At 59.6% G+C, this 17,901-nt stretch overlaps 2 protein-coding genes across 3 annotated transcripts in view; one reads left to right on the top strand and one right to left on the bottom strand.

Annotated features, from left to right (window-relative positions):
• RFX1 (regulatory factor X1) overlaps window positions 1–9,315 on the top strand; it is a 32,176-nt gene extending 22,861 nt beyond the window's left edge. For both annotated transcript variants that reach the window (XM_081233470.1, XM_081233469.1), the window contains exons 9-21: window positions 534–900; window positions 2,660–2,841; window positions 3,860–3,979; window positions 4,070–4,185; window positions 4,414–4,532; window positions 4,615–4,724; window positions 5,176–5,327; window positions 5,402–5,499; window positions 6,590–6,739; window positions 6,834–7,042; window positions 7,474–7,627; window positions 7,711–7,756; window positions 7,906–9,315. In XM_081233470.1, coding sequence (XP_081089596.1) covers window positions 534–900; window positions 2,660–2,841; window positions 3,860–3,979; window positions 4,070–4,185; window positions 4,414–4,532; window positions 4,615–4,724; window positions 5,176–5,327; window positions 5,402–5,499; window positions 6,590–6,739; window positions 6,834–7,042; window positions 7,474–7,627; window positions 7,711–7,756; window positions 7,906–8,075 — 1,993 coding nt within the window. In that variant the 3' untranslated portion in view covers window positions 8,076–9,315. The remainder of the gene's footprint in view (window positions 1–533; window positions 901–2,659; window positions 2,842–3,859; window positions 3,980–4,069; window positions 4,186–4,413; window positions 4,533–4,614; window positions 4,725–5,175; window positions 5,328–5,401; window positions 5,500–6,589; window positions 6,740–6,833; window positions 7,043–7,473; window positions 7,628–7,710; window positions 7,757–7,905) is intronic.
• A 108-nt stretch (window positions 9,316–9,423) lies between these two features.
• Window positions 9,424–17,378, bottom strand: DCAF15 (DDB1 and CUL4 associated factor 15). Its single transcript, XM_081231152.1, has 13 exons — window positions 17,232–17,378; window positions 15,549–15,646; window positions 15,324–15,459; window positions 14,579–14,685; window positions 14,360–14,499; window positions 14,104–14,274; window positions 11,477–11,911; window positions 11,280–11,371; window positions 11,049–11,177; window positions 10,871–10,956; window positions 10,533–10,637; window positions 10,340–10,455; window positions 9,424–9,952 (listed from the first exon to the last, which is right to left on the bottom strand). Exons 1-13 carry the CDS (start codon window positions 17,361–17,363, stop codon window positions 9,897–9,899), a joined length of 1,803 nt encoding a protein of 600 aa, XP_081087278.1. The 5' UTR covers window positions 17,364–17,378; the 3' UTR covers window positions 9,424–9,896.
• Between the last annotated feature and the right edge of the window lie 523 nt (window positions 17,379–17,901).

The raw sequence follows: 17,901 nt of genomic DNA, 5'->3' as shown, positions 1-17,901 counted from the left end.
CTTTGCACTTGGCTTCTCCTCTGGCTCCCTCGCTAAGGCATTAACTCCCCTGTGGGGGACCTTTTCTCTCTCATCCACTGTTGCGTCCAGCGTACCTAGAACAGTGCCCAGCATACAGCAGGCACTCAATAGTTCTTTTTTTTTTTTTTTTTTCTGGCTGCACTGAGTGGTTTGTGGGATTTTAGTTCCCTGACTAGGGATTGAACCCAGGCCCCTGGCAGTGAGAGCGTGAGTCCTAACCGCTGGACCACCAGGGAATTCTCTCAGTAGTTCTTTTTATGATTGACTGAAGTGTGTAGCCTATTGCAAGTTACTTAGCTCTTCCAGTTCCACTTCCTCCCATCTGAAGTAGGGACTCCCAAGTCAGGGGGCCGCTTTGAGGATTAAGTGAAAATTTGCCCATCATGCACCTGGGGTGATGCACGGGGCTGTTGCTTCCTGCTCTCCTTCTACCCCCGCTGCAGGGCCCCCCTCAGTCATGCCCCTGTGCCACCCAGCTCTTGTCCCCTGACTCCCTCGCTCTACTTTCGCAGCCGCTCCAGCACCTACCCCTACCCCGAGACGCCACTGTACACGCAGACGGCAGGCACCAGCTACTACGAGGCCGCGGGCACGGCTGCCCAGGTCAGTACACCTGCCACCTCCCAGGCGGTGGCCAGCAGTGGCTCTGTGCCCATGTACGTGTCCGGCAGCCAGGTCGTCGCCAGCTCCACCAGCAGTGGGAGTGGGGCCAGCAACAGCAACAGCGGCGGCAGTGGCAGCGGGGGAGGCGGTGGCGGTGGCGGTGGCAATGGCAGCAGCAGTGGCAGCGGAGCAGGCACCTACGTGATCCAAGGCGGCTACATGCTGGGCAGTGCCAGCCAGTCCTACTCCCACACCACCCGTGCCTCACCAGCCACTGTAAGTGCCAACCCAGGCCCAAGGGGAGGTGAGGGTGGGAGGGGGACCCTGGGTAGGAGTGCTGGGTGGTGGATGGTGGTTGCTGGCCACCGTCAACTGGAGCCTGGGTAGCCTGGTGTCAGGGTGCTCAGGTGAAGATGGCCTGGGGTTGAATCCTCGCTGTGTGGCTTCAGACAAGTTACTCAGCCTCTCTGGGCCTCAGCTAATATGCATGACGCTCTTGGAGCTATTACCCAAGAAGTGTTGGCGGATAGATAGCAAGGGGAAGGAGATGCAGGCACCACCATGCAAGGAGCTGCCCCGAGCAAGGTTCTGTGTCCATCCCGAAGGCAGCGAGATAACCTTCCTCTGCCTAGTGTGGCTCTGTGGAGCAGCCCTAGATCCTAATCCTGACTGGGCCCCTCACCAGCTCTGTGACTGTAGGTGGATTTTCCTGGGGTGGTCCCCGTCCCCTTGGAGCTTGGCGTCTGGAGCGATGGCTTCCCCTCTTTTTTTTTTTTTTTAAATTCATTTATTTTTGGCTGCGTTGGGTCTTCATTGCTGTGCGTGGGCTTTCTCTAGGTGAAGTGAGCAGGGGCTACTCTTTGTTGTGGTGCGCAGGCTTCTCATTGCGGTGGCTTCTCTCATTGTGGAGCACGGGCTCTAGGCGGGTGGGCTTCAGTAGTTGTGGCGCATGGGCTTAGCTGCTCCACGGCGTATGGGATCTTCCCGGACCAGGGATAGGACCCATGTCGCCTCCAGTGGCAGGCAGATTCTTAACCACTGCACCACCAGGGAAGTCCCTTTCCCTCATTTTTAACTATCGCCCTCTCCCATGGCGACCCATTGTGGACCCCATAACTAAGACAGAAGGTTTCTCAGAAGACAGGACCTCCCTCATGCACCCATGCAGCCTGGCTTCTAAGTCTAATATTTGAATGCTGGTCATAACCCACATAACTGATTTCATGACTCCCTGATGGGTCCTGAAAACATGCTTCGCTAGACCAGTGCCGTCCGATAGAACATCCTCCAGTGATAAATATTTTCTCTCTGTGCTGCCTAGTGCAGGGGCCTCTGCCACATGAGGCTATTGAGCACTTGAAATGTGAGTTTCAAGGTCCCAGGAACTGAGTTGTTTTTTTAAAAAACTATTTTGAAAGAATTATTGTCACAGAAGCTGCACAATAGTACAGAGATCCCTGTGGACCCTTCACCCAGGTTACCCCACTAATTACATTTTACGTAACTGTAGTACAGTATCTAGCTAGGAAACTGACATTGGTACAATGTGAGGGTGTCTACTTCTGTGTCTTTTTATCACATGGGTAGGTTTGGGAAACCACGATCACAGTCAAAATGCAGAACTGTTCCGTCACCACACATCCCTCCTGCTAACCCTTTTAGTCACCCTTGCCCTCCTCCCTCCCAGCATCCCTAACCCCCGGCACTCATGAGTCTGTTCCCCATTTCTCTAATGCTGTCATTTCGAGGCTGTTCTATGAATGGACTCATACTTTACGTGACCTTTTGACATTGGCTTTTTCCATTCGGTGTAAATTAATTTATCAGCTCTGTGTGGCTGGTGGTGACTGATTTGGACAGTACGGTTCTAGAGAGTTCCACTGGATTTAGTTCCCATGGGTGATTGTGATATGACACCCTCTCCAGTGTGGTTGTCAAGATCACAATCAGAAATAAATATAGAGAGCACTTAGCAACGAGCACTTGAGAAAGGGAAGCAATTCTTAGCATTCTTCCATCCCTTCTCGGGCCCCAGGTCCAGTGGCTCCTGGACAACTATGAGACAGCCGAGGGCGTGAGCCTGCCTCGGAGCACCCTCTACTGCCACTACCTGCTGCACTGCCAGGAGCAGAAGCTGGAGCCCGTCAACGCCGCCTCCTTCGGCAAGCTCATCCGCTCTGTCTTCATGGGCCTGCGCACCCGACGTCTCGGCACCAGGTGGGACCATCTGCCCCTGATAGTCCCTAGCAGCCACAAGGCCCAACCTCACTCTAAGTTATCGAGGTCCTCAGCTCCCCTTGTCCCCTCACTCACTCCACTCCAGCCCCACTGACCTCTTCACAGCTCCTCTGACACTTGCATGCTCGTACCTCAGGGCCTTTGCACTGCTGTGCCTTCTGCCTCACGTACCGTTCCCCACCACCTGACTCAAACGTCCCCTGACCCCCTTAACTAAAACTTCAGCCTCCCCTCACCTCCTTGGCCTCCACCCCGCTTACTTTATTCTCCTTAGCACTGAGCACCATCCAACATGCCTCTTACGTTACTTCTCCTTTCTGATCTGTCTTCCAATGCTGAAATGCACGTCCCTTGAGAGTGCAGGGGCTACACACAGTCAGTGCTTAATCAGGGCCTATGAGTCAGTGAATTCATGTAGGAAGGAGCAAGGAGCCCTCCCATGAACCCGCTCTTCCCTGCCTCTCCTTTGCAATCCCCCACACCTCTCCAGGCTGAGCCCCGCTCTTCTCTTGGTTCCAGCTCCCAGCTTAGGCCTTAGACATCACCTCACTCATGCATTCATGCATGTGTACATGCAGAACCTTGGGCAAAGTACTGCATGTCTCTGTGCCTCAGTTTCCTCAGCTGTCAATCTAGGATGCTAGGAGTACCCTTCATAGGGTAGGGATGAGGAACACGTGGATTCGAATATGCTAAGTGCTCAGAACAGTGCCTGGCAAATTGTTATGACTAGCAGGCAGCAAATACCTGCTAAGTGCCTGCCCCTGACTCTGGCCCTGTCTTCACAGAGCTCAGTCTGCAGTTGGGGGCCTCTCCTGGCACCCATAGACCCTGTGGCTTCCCCAGCCCAGCACCCCCAGCTCTGTGGAAATATGGGTCTCATCCCCTGGGCTCTGTTCAGCCCCCTAGCAGAGAGGAGGCAGGTGTGATGTGAAGCTCCCGGTGGACAATCGGTGACCACCCCCAGCCCAGCCCTCATCCTCTGCCTCCCTCCCAGGGGCAACTCCAAGTACCACTACTATGGCCTGCGCATCAAGGCCAGCTCACCCCTGCTGCGGCTGATGGAGGACCAGCAGCACATGGCCATGCGGGGTCAACCCTTCTCGCAAAAACAGAGGTAGGAGGGCAGGGCTGGCCCAGTGCTGGCGGGCAGGGAAAGGCATGGCAGCCCATCTCCACTCCAGTCCCCTGCCTATCCCTTCTCCAGGCTCAAACCCATCCAGAAGATGGAGGGCATGACCAACGGTGTGGCCGTGGGGCCACAGCAAGCCACTGGGCTGTCGGACATCAGCGCCCAGGTCCAGCAGTACCAGCAGTTTCTGGGTGAGGGCTCCCTGGACTCTGGGGTGGGCCCAGGGCAGGGTCTGTGGCCCCCGGAGAGTGTGCAGATGGTTCACTTGCCCTCTTGGATTCCCTCTTCGCCCCCAGTGCACATGGGGGAACTTCTGCTTGGTAGCAAGGTGGTGCCAACTTAGCAGGATCCCAGGATGAGGCTCGAGGGGGCAGGCAGCTGTGGGATGAAGGGGCTCACGGTGTCTCCTCTGCCCCCAGATGCCTCGAGGAGCCTTCCTGACTTCTCAGAGCTCGACCTCCAGGGCAAAGTGCTGCCCGAAGGCATCGGGCCTGGGGACATCAAGGCCTTCCAGGTCCTGTACCGGGAACACTGTGAGGTAGGGCATCTGGGCAGTGGGCAGGGGCGAGGGAGGGCCACACTGCCGCTCAGCCCCCTTGAGCATCCAGCCTCCCCAACAGGCCATCGTCGATGTCATGGTGAACCTGCAGTTCACCCTGGTAGAGACGCTGTGGAAAACCTTCTGGAGGTACAACCTGAGCCAGCCCAGCGAGGCACCGCCGCTGGCTGTGTGAGTGCCTTTGGGGGAGGAGGGAGGAAGGGAGGAGGTTGGGTACCATGTGAGTCGGCCCCCAAGGCTGGGGTGGCCAGACCTCAGACTTCATGCAGGAGTGGGGGCTCCTCTCTACCCCTGCAGTTTGTGGGGTGCACATGGCCTTCTGAGCCCGCCTCCAGAGTGTGCATTGGTACCGGTCTGATGCTCGGTGTTTGGGATGGCGTGCCCCACTAAGCCATTTCCTCTCTGCGGTGGGCAGATGCCTGTGCCCTAATGTGCAGGGTGTTAAGATCCCTATCTGACCCTGGGGGCAGTGGGGTCTGTGTCAGCCTGACCCCGGGGGTCTTCCAGAGACAGAGAGTACCTGCCTGACCCCAGGGTGGGGTGAGGGTGCTGTGCCCTTCTGACCCTGGGTACAGGACCATGGAATGTCCTCGTGACCCCCGGGTGGGGTGGGTGCCCACAGGCATGATGAGGCTGAGAAGCGGCTGCCCAAGGCCATCCTGGTGCTCCTCTCCAAGTTCGAGCCCGTGCTCCAATGGACCAAGCACTGTGACAACGTGCTGTACCAGGGCCTGGTGGAGATCCTCATCCCCGATGTGCTGCGGCCCATCCCCAGTAAGTGCACGGCCCCCTGGTCCCCGCACCCCACCCCAGCCCTAAGTCCTGACCAGCCCCCCTACCGCCCACAGGTGCCTTGACCCAAGCGATCCGGAACTTTGCCAAGAGCCTGGAGAGCTGGCTTACCCACGCCATGGTGAACATACCTGAGGAGATGCTGCGGGTGAAGGTGAGGGCATGAGGGGGGGCTGAGGGGCCAGCTTGGCCCGCAGCCCGGGGCCTCCCTCCCGGCTGGGGGTGGTCTCGGGGCCTCGGTCTCTTCTGCCTGACAGAGGCGGTAAGATTTGTCCCCGTGTCTGTCCCCTCAGAGTGAGCTTTGGGCGTTGTCTTTACAAACCAGCTTCCTCAGGAGCCCACTTCTGAAACACAACCTGTGTGTGGTGTTTTTGTATGCAACACAGCATCTTAAAAAAATAAAAACCAAATGCACACTTGAAGTAGTTCTCTTCAGAGAGCTTCAACAGAAAGTGCTTTAGGTGTTCAGAAAGAGATAAAATCTTTAAAAAAACCCAAAAAACAAAAACATCTATAAGGAAACAGAATAGCCCTCTTTGTCAATGCTGCATTCACTAACTACCAAGATGTGAGGAATTAGATGGGGTGTGCTTGCTCTTGAGCAAAAAGAAAAAGAGAGAGAGAAAAAAAGTTTGTTTTCAAAGTCCTGAAAATGCCAACAAGACAGCTAACAGAAAGGGATGTCTGAAGAATGACCCCTGGGTATGATGGACACAGGGCTGGGGTTGGGGGCCTGTGGAGAGAGTAGAAGCTGGATCCTGGGGGAGCCCTTCAGAACGGGCAAGACTTATGTATTCATTCATTTATTCCACACACATTTATTGAGCACCTGCTGTGTGCTCGGCATGGTTCTCAGTGCTGGGAGCACAGCAATGACCAAGATGCACAAAACTCCTGCCCTCCCGGAGCTGACATTCAAGGGAATAATAATACAAACAAAATGAAACCACAGGTTATGGAAGCAGTGCCCTTTCTGGGCAATGCCCTCCGAGATTTACCTGTGTCCTTTGATGAAAAATAATAATGCTGTTCAGATACAATACATTGATTTTTTTTGGAGGCATTCTTTGGGTGGGTGGTCGCCCAAAGTTTGAAAACCCCGACCCTTTGATCTCCCAACGAAAGCAACAAGGCACATTCCTCCCTTTTAGGAGAAAGAAACAGGCTCAGAGAGGTCGCATTGGGTGGGGCAGGGGGCTGTGCGGGGTGGGTTCCGCGGAAGCCACAAGCCCTGGGCCCCACAGGTGGCAGCGGCAGGCGCCTTCGCGCAGACCCTGCGGCGCTACACGTCGCTCAACCACCTGGCGCAGGCGGCGCGCGCTGTGCTGCAGAACACCGCGCAGATCAACCAGATGCTGAGCGATCTCAACCGCGTGGACTTCGCCAACGTGCAGGTGAGCGTGGCCGGGGCAGGAGAGCGCGGGAGGGCCCGGCGGTCCGGGCCCGGGGCGGCGGTTGAGCCCCGGGCACCCGCCCGCTGTGTCCCAGGAGCAGGCCTCGTGGGTATGCCGCTGCGAGGACCGCGTGGTGCAGCGGCTGGAGCAGGACTTCAAAGTGACTCTGCAGCAGCAGAACTCACTGGAGCAGTGGGCGGCCTGGCTGGACGGCGTCGTGAGCCAAGTGCTTAAGCCCTACCAGGGCAGCGCCGGCTTTCCCAAGGCCGCTAAGCTCTTCCTCCTCAAGTGGTCCTTCTACAGGTGCGCGCTGGCTGGGCGGGATGCGGGCGGGGAAGGGGCTGGGCGGGAGGACTTTCCTCCCACCAGGGCGGGACCCAGAGAAGGCTCCTTTGCTTTGGGATCAGGCCAAAATGGGGCCAGTGAAGGCCCCGCCTCTTCGAGGAGGGTGGGGCTGGATGAGGGTCCCAGCCCCACCCTCTCGGCTGGACCAGAGAAAGCCCCACCCCCTGGGGGACTCGGGTGCCTTTTAGGAAGTCGAGGGTCCTGCTGGTGGTGGGCGGGGCTCGGGCCCTCCTCCGTCTCTGAAGGACGCCTTTCCTCTCTGACCGGGAAGCCTGTGCGGGGCCGGGCGGTGGTAGCTGGGCTTGCTCGGGTCTGGGGTCCTTACGGCAGGGAAGAGGGGCGCGGGGCGTGTCTCGGCCTGAGGATTTCCTCTCTGTCGCCTCCCCCAGCTCCATGGTGATCCGGGACCTGACTCTGCGCAGCGCCGCCAGCTTCGGCTCCTTCCATCTCATACGGCTGCTCTACGATGAGTACATGTACTACCTGATCGAGCATCGCGTGGCCCAGGCCAAGGGCGAGACCCCCATTGCCGTCATGGGCGAGGTGCGCACGGCGGATTCGCTGAGGGCACGGGCGGGGCGCCCCTAGGCAGGACCCTCATTCCTTCTCCTCTCTCCTCCTTCCAGTTCGCCAACCTGGCCACCACGCTGAACCCCCTGGACCCGGACAAAGGTAGGTAAAGCGTGCCCCTACCGAGGGCCAGAGTCCAGGGGGCGGCGTACAGCGAGGCTGGGGTGGAGGAGGCGGCGGTTGGGGCGCCATGTGGCGGCCTGGTGGCGCCGCCGCCCCGCGCTGAGCCAGGCTTGGTCCGTGTACCCCAGACGAGGAGGAGGAAGAGGAGGAGGAAAGCGAGGACGAGCTGCCGCAGGACATCTCGCTCACAGCCGGTGGCGGGTCGCCCGCGCTGGGCCCCGAGGCTCTGGAGCCACCAGCCAAGCTGGCGCGGACAGACGCACGCGGCCTCTTCGTGCAGGCGCTGCCCTCCAGCTAAGCCCGTGGCCTCCCCACCCCACCCCGCCGGCCCGCCCGCCCTACCCTGCTGCCCCTCCTCGCCAGGGTCCCTCACAGCTTCTGTGGCTTCGCTGTCACCGCTCCAGCCTCGGCCGGGGCCGGGAGGGGGCCTTCGAGACAGGGAAGGTAAAGGGGTCCCTGCCCCGGATGGGACGGGCACAATCACAGGGCCGGGCGGAGCCGCAGCTGCAAACTCTGACACAAAAGACGTGCCTTAAGGAACCCGCCGACGTGCCCAGGTGCCCCCTGGGGCAGCCAGCTTGGCCCCTTGGCCCCGAAGGCCGCATCTCCCTCCCCCAGCCCCCCCCCCAGGGGGCAGGCAGGCAGGCCCCCTCCCTTGCGGAACTGTTAACTTATTCAGCTCGCTGGCTTTGCACAGCCTGTCCTAGGCCCAGCCCTGAGCCCCGGGTGGGCGCAGGTGGGCATCACCTGGGGACCCGCCACTGTCAGCAGCAGCCCCGGGATCCCTCCCCCAGCAGCCCCACCGCTTCCCACTCCTTGGTATATAAGTGCAATTAAAGCTGTGGGTGTCGCATCTTCTCCAGAGCTGGGCCCTCCCTTGCCCCGCAGCCCTAGAGGGGCACTTCCCGACCTGGATAGGGGGAGGGCAGAAGGGGCACCACCTCCAGCTTCCAAAGAGCAGCAGGCTGGACCGGGCGCCAAGCCCAGAGGGACCTGCTGCAGGCAGCGGGCCCGGAAGTGCCCATGCCTGCCCCAGCCAGGGCTGGGTGCTCCACTCGCTCAGATCCTGGACCCTGAGTCCTGGGCCCTCCTCGCCGCTGGTTTGTAATGGAATCTCTATGCTCCTACTCTCCCTGGAGACCGTGCTTCTCCTCCATGCGTGCGATCCCCGCCCTCCACATGACTATTGTGCGATTTGTGAGCGCCGCCTGAGCGGAGTCGGTAACTTCTTGGGTTTTTTTCCAACCATCATGGCCTTATCTGTTCCGGTTTTCTCAGTGTTTTCAACCTGTGAGATAGATGTTTATGGCAAAAAGCGAAAAAAAGGAAAAACAAACCTGATCTATTGTATAAAAATCACTATTTTGTGTGCTCCGTGTGCTACAGCTTTTGGGGTGGCTTGCCGACTCCCCCTCCCTACCCCTCGGGGCCTCCCTTCTCCTGGTGGTGAAAGTGTCCACGCGTGTGGTAGTCTAGTGTGCCGAGCTGTTTTCTACCTTTTTGTAGTCTTTCTTAAAACACAATAAATTCCGCTGTGATATTTGGCTACTGCTGACTTGCCGGGCCTTGGTGGGAACCTTGGGGCTGGGGGCTCCAGCTGGGCCCCGAGCACCTGAGTGGCAGGCAGTAAAGGGAACTCAGTGAGGTTCAGAAATAAAACATTTATTATGTGAAGAGGAACAACAGGGACGGGAAGGGGAGGTGTGATGGCCATGAGGTTCACCACCTCAGGTCGGGGGAGAGGCTGGGGGTGAACAGAGCAGGGGTATGGGATCCATCTGGCCTCCCTGGGGTGGGGGTAGGGGGGCAACGTCCACACCTGTAGCCGAGAAAAGGGGCAAACTCGTGAGGAACGAGGGCCCATGCCCAGCTTAGGGTGAAGGTGGGCGCTCAAGGCTGGTGGGGCAGGGGGCTCCCTCCCTCTGCCCCTTTCCAACTTAAATAGGCATAAATAAGAAGCGTCCAGACTCTCAGGCCACCAGGGGCTGCCCCGCCCAGCCCCCTTCCCGCAGCCTAACACTAGTGCCGGTCATCGGTCGGTCGGCAGAGGCTGCCGGGAAGGCGGCCAGCTCCCAGGCCGCGGAGGTAGTTGGAGTCAGTGTCCAGGGCGGCCGGGCCCTCACAGCACAATCCACGTGTATCGCTCACTGTCTGCCAGAACCTTCAGTGAGCACCCTGCAGGGAAGGGTGGGGACAAAGCCTTGGAACCTTGGCCTGCCCAGGCTGTAGGAGAGGCCTCTTTCCCCGACTTGATATGGGCCCAAAAGGTTCTGGAAGGCAGGCACCCTGCAAAGTTATCTCTGCCTCCTGCCTGCAGCCTTTCAATAAAATGTCTGCTGAATGACTGAATGACTGGCTGGGGGCCCCCAGGTGCCACACCTGAGCTGGCCCCCTGGCCCTGGCCTGGGCTGCCCTCCCCTCACCCAGTGCCACAGTGTCCACTAGCTCAGCCAATGTGCTCCTCCATTCAGCAACACTTAGGAATTAGTGCATGCTCTGGGCCTGGCCTGGCCCCAGGATGAGGACCTCGGTCCTGGACTGTCGTCAGGTCACGGGGCCCACCTTTGTGCAGCGCCTCGTTGGTCATCCTGTTGACATAGCGGCCGCTGCTCTCAGGCACCAGCCACTTCATGACCATGTCCACGCAGCTCTTGCGGTATGAACTCCAGACGCTGCCGCTGAGGGAGAGGGGGTGAGCAGTTCTCCTCACCCTGGCCCAGCCCACCCCCAGCCCTGGCCCCCGGCCCTGCCTCACCTGGTCTGCCCTTTGACCTCAGTGAGGTCGCCCACGCTGACTGTCACAAAGATGCCCGTGTTGAGGTCCCATGCCACCTTGAGGCTGGTGTGATAGGTCTTTGGTCTACAGCAGGGAGGGATGGTGAGCAAAGGAGAAAGGGAGTTGGACCACAGGGTCCCTGAGCTTGAACCCAGGCTACCCAGAGGGGCCTTTATCTTTGGAGCAGTAATGGAGTGGCCAATCCAAGTTTTGGTGGGCAGGGGGAGTCTTCTCACATCCCCCCTTCCCCCCACTGAGAGGTCTTGAGTGCAGGACGCCGCTGGGCAAGGGTGAGGGTGGGGTCCCTGCCCACTCACCGGAGCTGGCCCTCCTCGGTGGGGGACGGGAATGCCAGGAGCAGCAGGCCAATGTTAATGAGGACCTGGTTGGTTTCTGGGCAGACCTGGGGGGCGGGGTGTGGATGGTGACACATACTGAGAGTGCTGCCCAGAGCTGGGAGGCCCTGGGCCTGCCCTGCCCGACGCCTGGGCCCACCTCCAGGATGACAATATCGTAGTCGCTGAAGGAACAGAACTGGTGACCCCAAGTGGCATCATGGCGGATGACCTCGTTGATGACATACTCGAAGTCCAGTGTGAGCTGCTCCACTGTCAGGTACTGACCCTGTGGACAGTGGGCAGAGGGGTAGGGGGAGGATTGCGCCAACTGCCATCCCAGCAAGTCCCCCGGGAGCTGCCCCTTGGCCTGCCCGCTGCCAGCACCAACCTGGACGGCAGCCTGCTCCCGCATGGGCCGTAGGTTGCGGCCACGGAGATCAGTCACCACGAAGGGCAGGGAGATCTTGTCATCCTCCAACTCTGAGGGGGCAGGATGTGGGGGTAGGGGTGGCGGTAGGAGGCCTAGAGGCCCCTCCAGGCCAGCCTCCCACGCCTGGGACCCCACCAGGTGGGCTCCCCGCTCACCATCCTCTGGCTCCGTCCCCTCACCGGACCCCAACACATAATACAGCTTGGTGTAGTTGACGTATCCAGGCTCGGAGGCGGGCACCTCTGCTGCAAGGGGGCTGTCCCGGGGCACCGCCTCCCCACCTGGGGCTAGGGGCTCAGAGGGCAGGCGGCAGCGGCTGCTCGAGGGCCCCGGGCAGGGGGGTGGCCGGACTTCCTCCGAGGTCCCACCCTTGGCCTCTTTGGCCCTGCGGAAGATGTCAGCCACAAACTCCTTGGCTTTGGCGATGGCAGGCGAGTGCTCGGGGGTCCCAGAGGGCCGGGCTGGGGCCGCTTCGGGGCAGAGGGTGGGGAGAACAGGGGGCATCTCTGGGCTCTGGGGCCCAGGGGGGCTGGGAGGGGCCGGGGGGTAGGTGGTGTGGTCGTACAGGATTTGGCAGAAGCTGCTATCACCTGGAACATAAAGATAAAAAGTGATGGATGTGGGAAAGAGGTCAATAGATGAGTTCAAGTCCAGAATGCTCTTCCGACCTCCCTCATGCTGGGGGGTTCTTAGAAACCCACCATGAGGAGACCCCTCAGTCTGAAACACCCAAAAGGGAAAAAGGACTTTTACACACACACACACACACAGACACACACAGACACACGCAGACACACACACAGACACACACACACACACTCTCTCTCTCTCTCTCTCTCTCTCTCATTCAAACCTTACTCTTGAGCATCTGCTCTATGCCACATACTGAGGACTGAGGAGTGAACAAGACAGACAAAAATCCCTGCCCTTGGTAAGCTGACATGTCATCATCATACCAGATAAAAGCCACTTAAGTTTGACAGTTTACTACACAGCCCTCTGTCCTTCCCAACGCGAGCCAGACCAGCACAGGCACAGACTGCCCGAATCCCAGGCCTCTATGACTCCATCTGACTGGGAGGCAGATCCCCCTCTGGGGAATGTCAGTGTGGAGAACCCAACGCATTCACTGAGCAGCACCATGGCCAGGCCCTGGGCTCTGCCTGCCCTGCTTCATTTGGGCCCCCCTCAAGCAACCCTTGGAGAGGGGAACTGTCCTCCCAGTTCAGACTCGGGACTGAGGCTCAGAGAAGCTTGTCCAAGGTCACACTGAGAGACAATACAAGTCTGCCAACGAACTCCTGTCTGCCAGAGTGGTGGCACTTCTTCCAAAGGGGAGGGGGAATGAGTGGAAAATGTTCAAGTCAAAACTCCCCCTCTGTGTGAATACCCTCCTAGGGTGAGATGAGTGTTAAACACTGATGACAATGCCCCTCACCTGGGCTGTGTGCACACAGGCTGAATCCTGTCCCATGTGGTCCTTCCTAACGGGGCAGGGGGTGGCGGCCCCATCCAGGCCTGGCTTCCTGGGGGCTCACGGCTTGGCGAGAAGCAGGGCCTTGCCCATGCCGGCACAGGTGGCCAGGGCAGGGGTGGGAGGCCCCTGGACAGGCCTGAGGACAAAGCACCCTGCCCCTTGCTGGTCTGTGGGCTTAGTTATATACATAGAATCCTCTTTTCATGTCCATTACCCTCCCACACCCCCAGGGACAACCATTTTAAATGCAGTTAGTGGGCATCTTTTTTTTTTTTTTTGGCTGCACTGCGCAGCTTGCAGGATCTTAGTTCCCCGACCGGGGACTGAACCCAGGCCCTAAGTGAAACCACAGAGTCCTAACCACTGGACTACCAGGGAATTCCCAGTGGGCATCTTTATTTGCATTCTGGCAAAATTGGAACACGTTTTAAATTTAAATATAAGTGGTATCAGTATCAGGTGATAGATCTTCTTGTGTTTCTTCTGCACTTGAACATGTCTTTAAGGTACACTCTCCACAGATGTGCACGTTGGGGCTCTCCCTGCTGACCTAAGGGAAGTGCCCACCCTGTCCTACCTCCCCAAACCCCAGCGATGGACACCAGGCAGCCCCTGGCTCCCGCCACCAAACCTTCAGACATGTCTGGGTGCAGCGCTGCTGGGCCACAGGCACCTCTGTTGCCATAACGCCCTGGGAGAGCGGGAGAGCCCCTAGGGCCCCACGCTGCCACCAGCCAGTGGCACTATCCAGCTTTTTAACATCTGCCACTCTGCTGGGGGACATCACCTGATTTTCACTGGCATTTCCGCGATCATCAAAGATGTAAGAAGGCCGTTTGTCTGCTAACCACTCCCTGAAATTTTTAATCAACATTTCTCTTTTTGCAGAGAACGCACTGCACTGTCCAGCATGGTAGCCACAGATCGCATGTGACTACTTGAACTTAACATGACTAAAATTAAATTTAACAACTCAGTTCCTTGGTCACATGAGCCACGGTCAAGTGGCTACTGGTGGCAGCTATAACAGATACAGCAGACCTGGAACATCCCAGCCCTGTGGAAAGTTCTAGCGGACAGCGCTGGGGTGGGGAGTGGCTGGGTTTGGATCCCACATTCCCACTTCCTGGCTGTGTGACCATGGATGAGGGACTTCATCTCCCCAGGGCCCTGGTCTCCTCATCTGTGATGCGGGGTAGTGACAGCACCGAGCTCGCAGGGCCGCTTGGCCAAGTCATTAGGTCACAGGGCCCCGAGGCTGACAGCGCACGTGCGAAGGGCCTGTCCTCAGACATGGGGGCCTACCTGCCGAGTGGACCGAGACGGCACAGGCCACCAGGGAGTAGCTGGTGTTGAGCAGCACCACCTGGTCCTTCTTGAGCTGGAAGGCGGGCTGGAAAGTGGGGAAGGGGTAGACCACCTGGTACTTGGTGTGCAGCATGAAGCCATGCCGCAGGCACTGCGCGCTCGGGTCACCTGCAGCGACACAGGCCATGCAGGCTCAGCTGTGGCCCCAGGGCGGGGAAGCAGGCAGCCTGCGCCCCAGGCCCCGGCCCCTCACCTGGGTGGGCGCGGCTGGCGTCCCGGCAGGCGGCACAGCGTCCTGGCGGTGGCACGGCCACGGTGCTGATGTAGATGTCCCGGTGGTTCTCATCGCTCATCATCATCATGTTCATGAGCATGCCGTTGGCTGAGCGAGTGCTGGGGGCCAGCACAGCCTCAGAGCCTGGCCCACGCGCCCGCCCTACCCACCCCCGACCACCCTATCCCTAAGTCTCACTTGAAGCCGAAGACAATGACCTTGGAGGCGTCACTGGGCCACTCGCACACGGTCAGGTACAGGTCACTGTAGATCTCCTCATCCTGGAAGAGCCGTACCTGCCGGACCTGAGAGGCATGTTCGGGTCGGGGGTCCGAGCGGGCCCAGGGCCCACCCGAGGCTGCACCAGCCAGCAGTACCAGGCCAGGGAGCCCCAAACAGCCCCCACCAGCACCCCTCTGCCTTCCTGAGGACAGGCTGAGGAGACTCACAAGCGTTTCCCCTCACAAGTGGGGGACACAGGGAGGCCGGGCCCAGGATAGGACACGGCCAAGGAGAGCCCTGCCCCAGCAGAGGGGGCTCAGCCAGACACATCGGTTCCAAGTCCAACCCACCCTGAAACCTGTTCACCTCTCTGAGCTCATGTGTAAACTGGGGTTAATGGCACTCACCTCCTGGGGTGGGGCATTTGAGGAGTTGAGGTCAGGGCTAAATTGGGTGTGGCAGCCTGCTCGTTCCTAACAAAGCTAATGGGTCCCTCCTGGCTTGAGCCATCAAACTATATGAAATTGCTGCCGTTTACCCATTTTCAACTCTAAAAATGGCAATTTCCTACACTTCGACCTAACACTTGGAGTCTCAACAATGGCCCCATGAGTACACTGTTTTCATTTTGCAGACATGAAACCTGAGGCTCAGAGGGGTGCCGTGACCGGTGGGAGTCATGCTGTTGGAAGGGACAGCCCAGCATCAGGCTTGGCCCTACCAGCTTGAGCTTGCTGTGGACGTTGAACTCCCACCAGTACAGGTGGTAGATGTAGAAAGAGAAGTCATCGTCCCCGCTGCTGCTGGTGTAGGAGAGAACGTAACGGCCGCACTTGGAAAAGCCCAGGAAGATGTGTCTGTGTGGATGGGGGGAGGGGCAGAGTAACCAGGTCAGGGCCAGCCTGACGCCCCACCCAGCCACCCCCCTGCCTGGCCCCAGCCTCACCCTGCATAGAGAAAGTCTTCATCCACAATGTTCTTGAGAGAGACGCAGACCCTGGGTGGCAGCTTCCGGAAGAGGCGAGGAGAGAGCTGCCCACTGATCTGAGGAAGGGGCAGCCAGGGCTCTTGAGGCACCACGTGGCAGAAACAGCCTGCAGCCCCCCAGTCCCCTCACCCAAGGCCGAGCAGCACCTTTGGGGTCCAGCCCAGCCATGCAGGCCTACTCCCTGCCAACCATAATGGTCCAGGGAGGTCCAAGCTCTGGAAGGTGCAAACGGCGTGAGACTGACTCTCCACCAGGGACCCGAGCCATCCTCCCACCTCCATAGCCTCAGGGTTCCTCTTGCCTAAGCCCCCAACCTTTGAGGACTAGGACTGGCATCACCTCCCCCAGTCACCCCTGGCCCACACTGGGCCATGGAGCTGCCTTCTTGAAGGCTGCCTCACTGCACAGTGAGCTGTGGGCATCGAGAACCGCTAAGAAGCCTGGGATGGGGGCTTGACCAACTACACTCACCTGTTCCCGACCCACTAGCCTATACACGGGGCACAGAGGCCCCTCGGGGGCCAGCTGAGGCAGACAGAAGGATAAACCTGACCAGTGACCTTCCAACTCCTGCCCGATTCTCCCTTCCAACAGACTCCCTCATCCCAAAAACTTCACCAAGTACGGATTTGGGGGGCCAGGCAGGCACAAGTTGGGCACTGGGGGATCAGAGCACCTTGGACCCTGCTATCCAGTCTAATGGGGGAGATACAGCCCAGCCCTCAAGGAGATCCCAGGGTGGAACAGCCCTGTCAGCGAGGCCCAGGCTGCCGGGGAGACACAATCCCTGTCCAGGGAGCTTCCAAGCTAAGGGCGGAGCCACAGCCCAACCCAGGGAGCCATCAAGCTGAGGGTGGAGACTGTCCCTGCCCAAGGAACTCCAGTCAAAAGGAGAAGCCACAGCCCTGCGTTCACAGAGTTCCCAGCCTAATGGACAAGGCACACTACTCCCGATCCATGGAGACACAGACCTGCCCCAGTTGCTGCTGACCTGACAGCAGACTGTCCGCCCTCCCAGAGCTCCCAAACTGATGGGGGAAAGATCCCAGCACACTGAGAGTTTACAGTCTCATGGCGAGACAGAGCCCTGCTCAGGTAGCTGAAGATCAGGCCTTCTCCAGGGAGCTCCCTCTCATTCAATGCGGGAGGCAGATGCAGTTACAGGAACTCTCAGCTCCCCTGTGGTCAGAGCTGGACAGAGAGAGGAACCCCAGGCGGAGGAATCCCAAAGCCGGTAGCAAGGGCTCTGCCAAGGGGGCGGTAAGGCTCCATAACGGAAGGGCCGTGGGAGCAGGGTTTTGAAAAATGAGTCTGACCCTGGATCGCCCCCTTCCTCCTTACTCCCCCAGCGGCCTCTAAGGCCCCCTCCATCCAAGCCCCCTTCACGGGGCCCCGCCCCCAGCCCCTCCATCCAAGCCCCATCCCCGGGACCCCGCCCCCAACCCCCTCCATCCAAGCTCCCGCAGCAGCCCCCCCAATCCAAGCCGTCTCCCCGGGGCCCCGCCCAACCCCTTCCTCAGAGCCCCCCTCCCCCGGGGCTCCGCCCCCAACCCCTCACCCCGCGAACGCCCTCCCTCCCTCCGCCTCCCTCGTCCCTCCTCCCCACCCTTCGACGCGCTCCTCCCAGACTCCAGGCCTCACCTTGACCCGCTCCAGTTGCTTGAGGACGTGCTCCCGCCGCCGCCCCGTTGCCCGCTTCCCCCCGGTGCCCCCGGGGCCGCCGCCGCCGCTCCCGGCCCCGCTGTTCCGCTCCGATTTCGAGCTGGGCGCCATTTTCACCCCCTCCCTCCACTTCCGGAGCAACCGGCCTCTTCGCCCCACCCCCGCCGCCTCTTCATTGGCCCTTTCTCGGCACTGCCGCCCGCGGGTTGGGTGAAAGCCCGCACTCGGGTCCTTTGCCCGCTACGCCTGTCCATCACAGCCACCTCGGCCCTTGATTGGTAGAGACGGTACAGTCCCCGCGGCCTGTCGCCGTATTCCCGCCTTCCCGCAAGGACGCCCCCGTCAGAGGCCCCATTTGCGCCCCTCGCCGAGATGACTTTGACTCAATAGGCAGAGGCGCCCATCAGTCTCCACGGCGTCACGCCCCCTTGTGGCTGGTGGGTTTCCATGGAGACCCAGGTGGTCCAGGCCTGTGGGCGGGGCGACGGGAGCCTGTCGTCCAGAAGGGCCAGAATTCCCAGCCCAGGGATCTCCGCGCCCCGTCCGGGTGCGCGGAGGCCTGGCGAGCATCCCGGGGCCACCGGGCCGGGCCGAAGGAAGGGATTTTCAAAATAAAAGGAAGAAATTCGATTAAAACATTTTTCAGATG

This window comes from Mesoplodon bidens, assembly GCF_964165515.1.
Source record: "Mesoplodon bidens genome assembly, chromosome: 4".
In the NCBI taxonomy this organism is placed as follows: domain Eukaryota; kingdom Metazoa; phylum Chordata; class Mammalia; order Artiodactyla; family Ziphiidae; genus Mesoplodon; species Mesoplodon bidens.
This window is presented reverse-complemented; position numbering and strand designations above follow the sequence as displayed.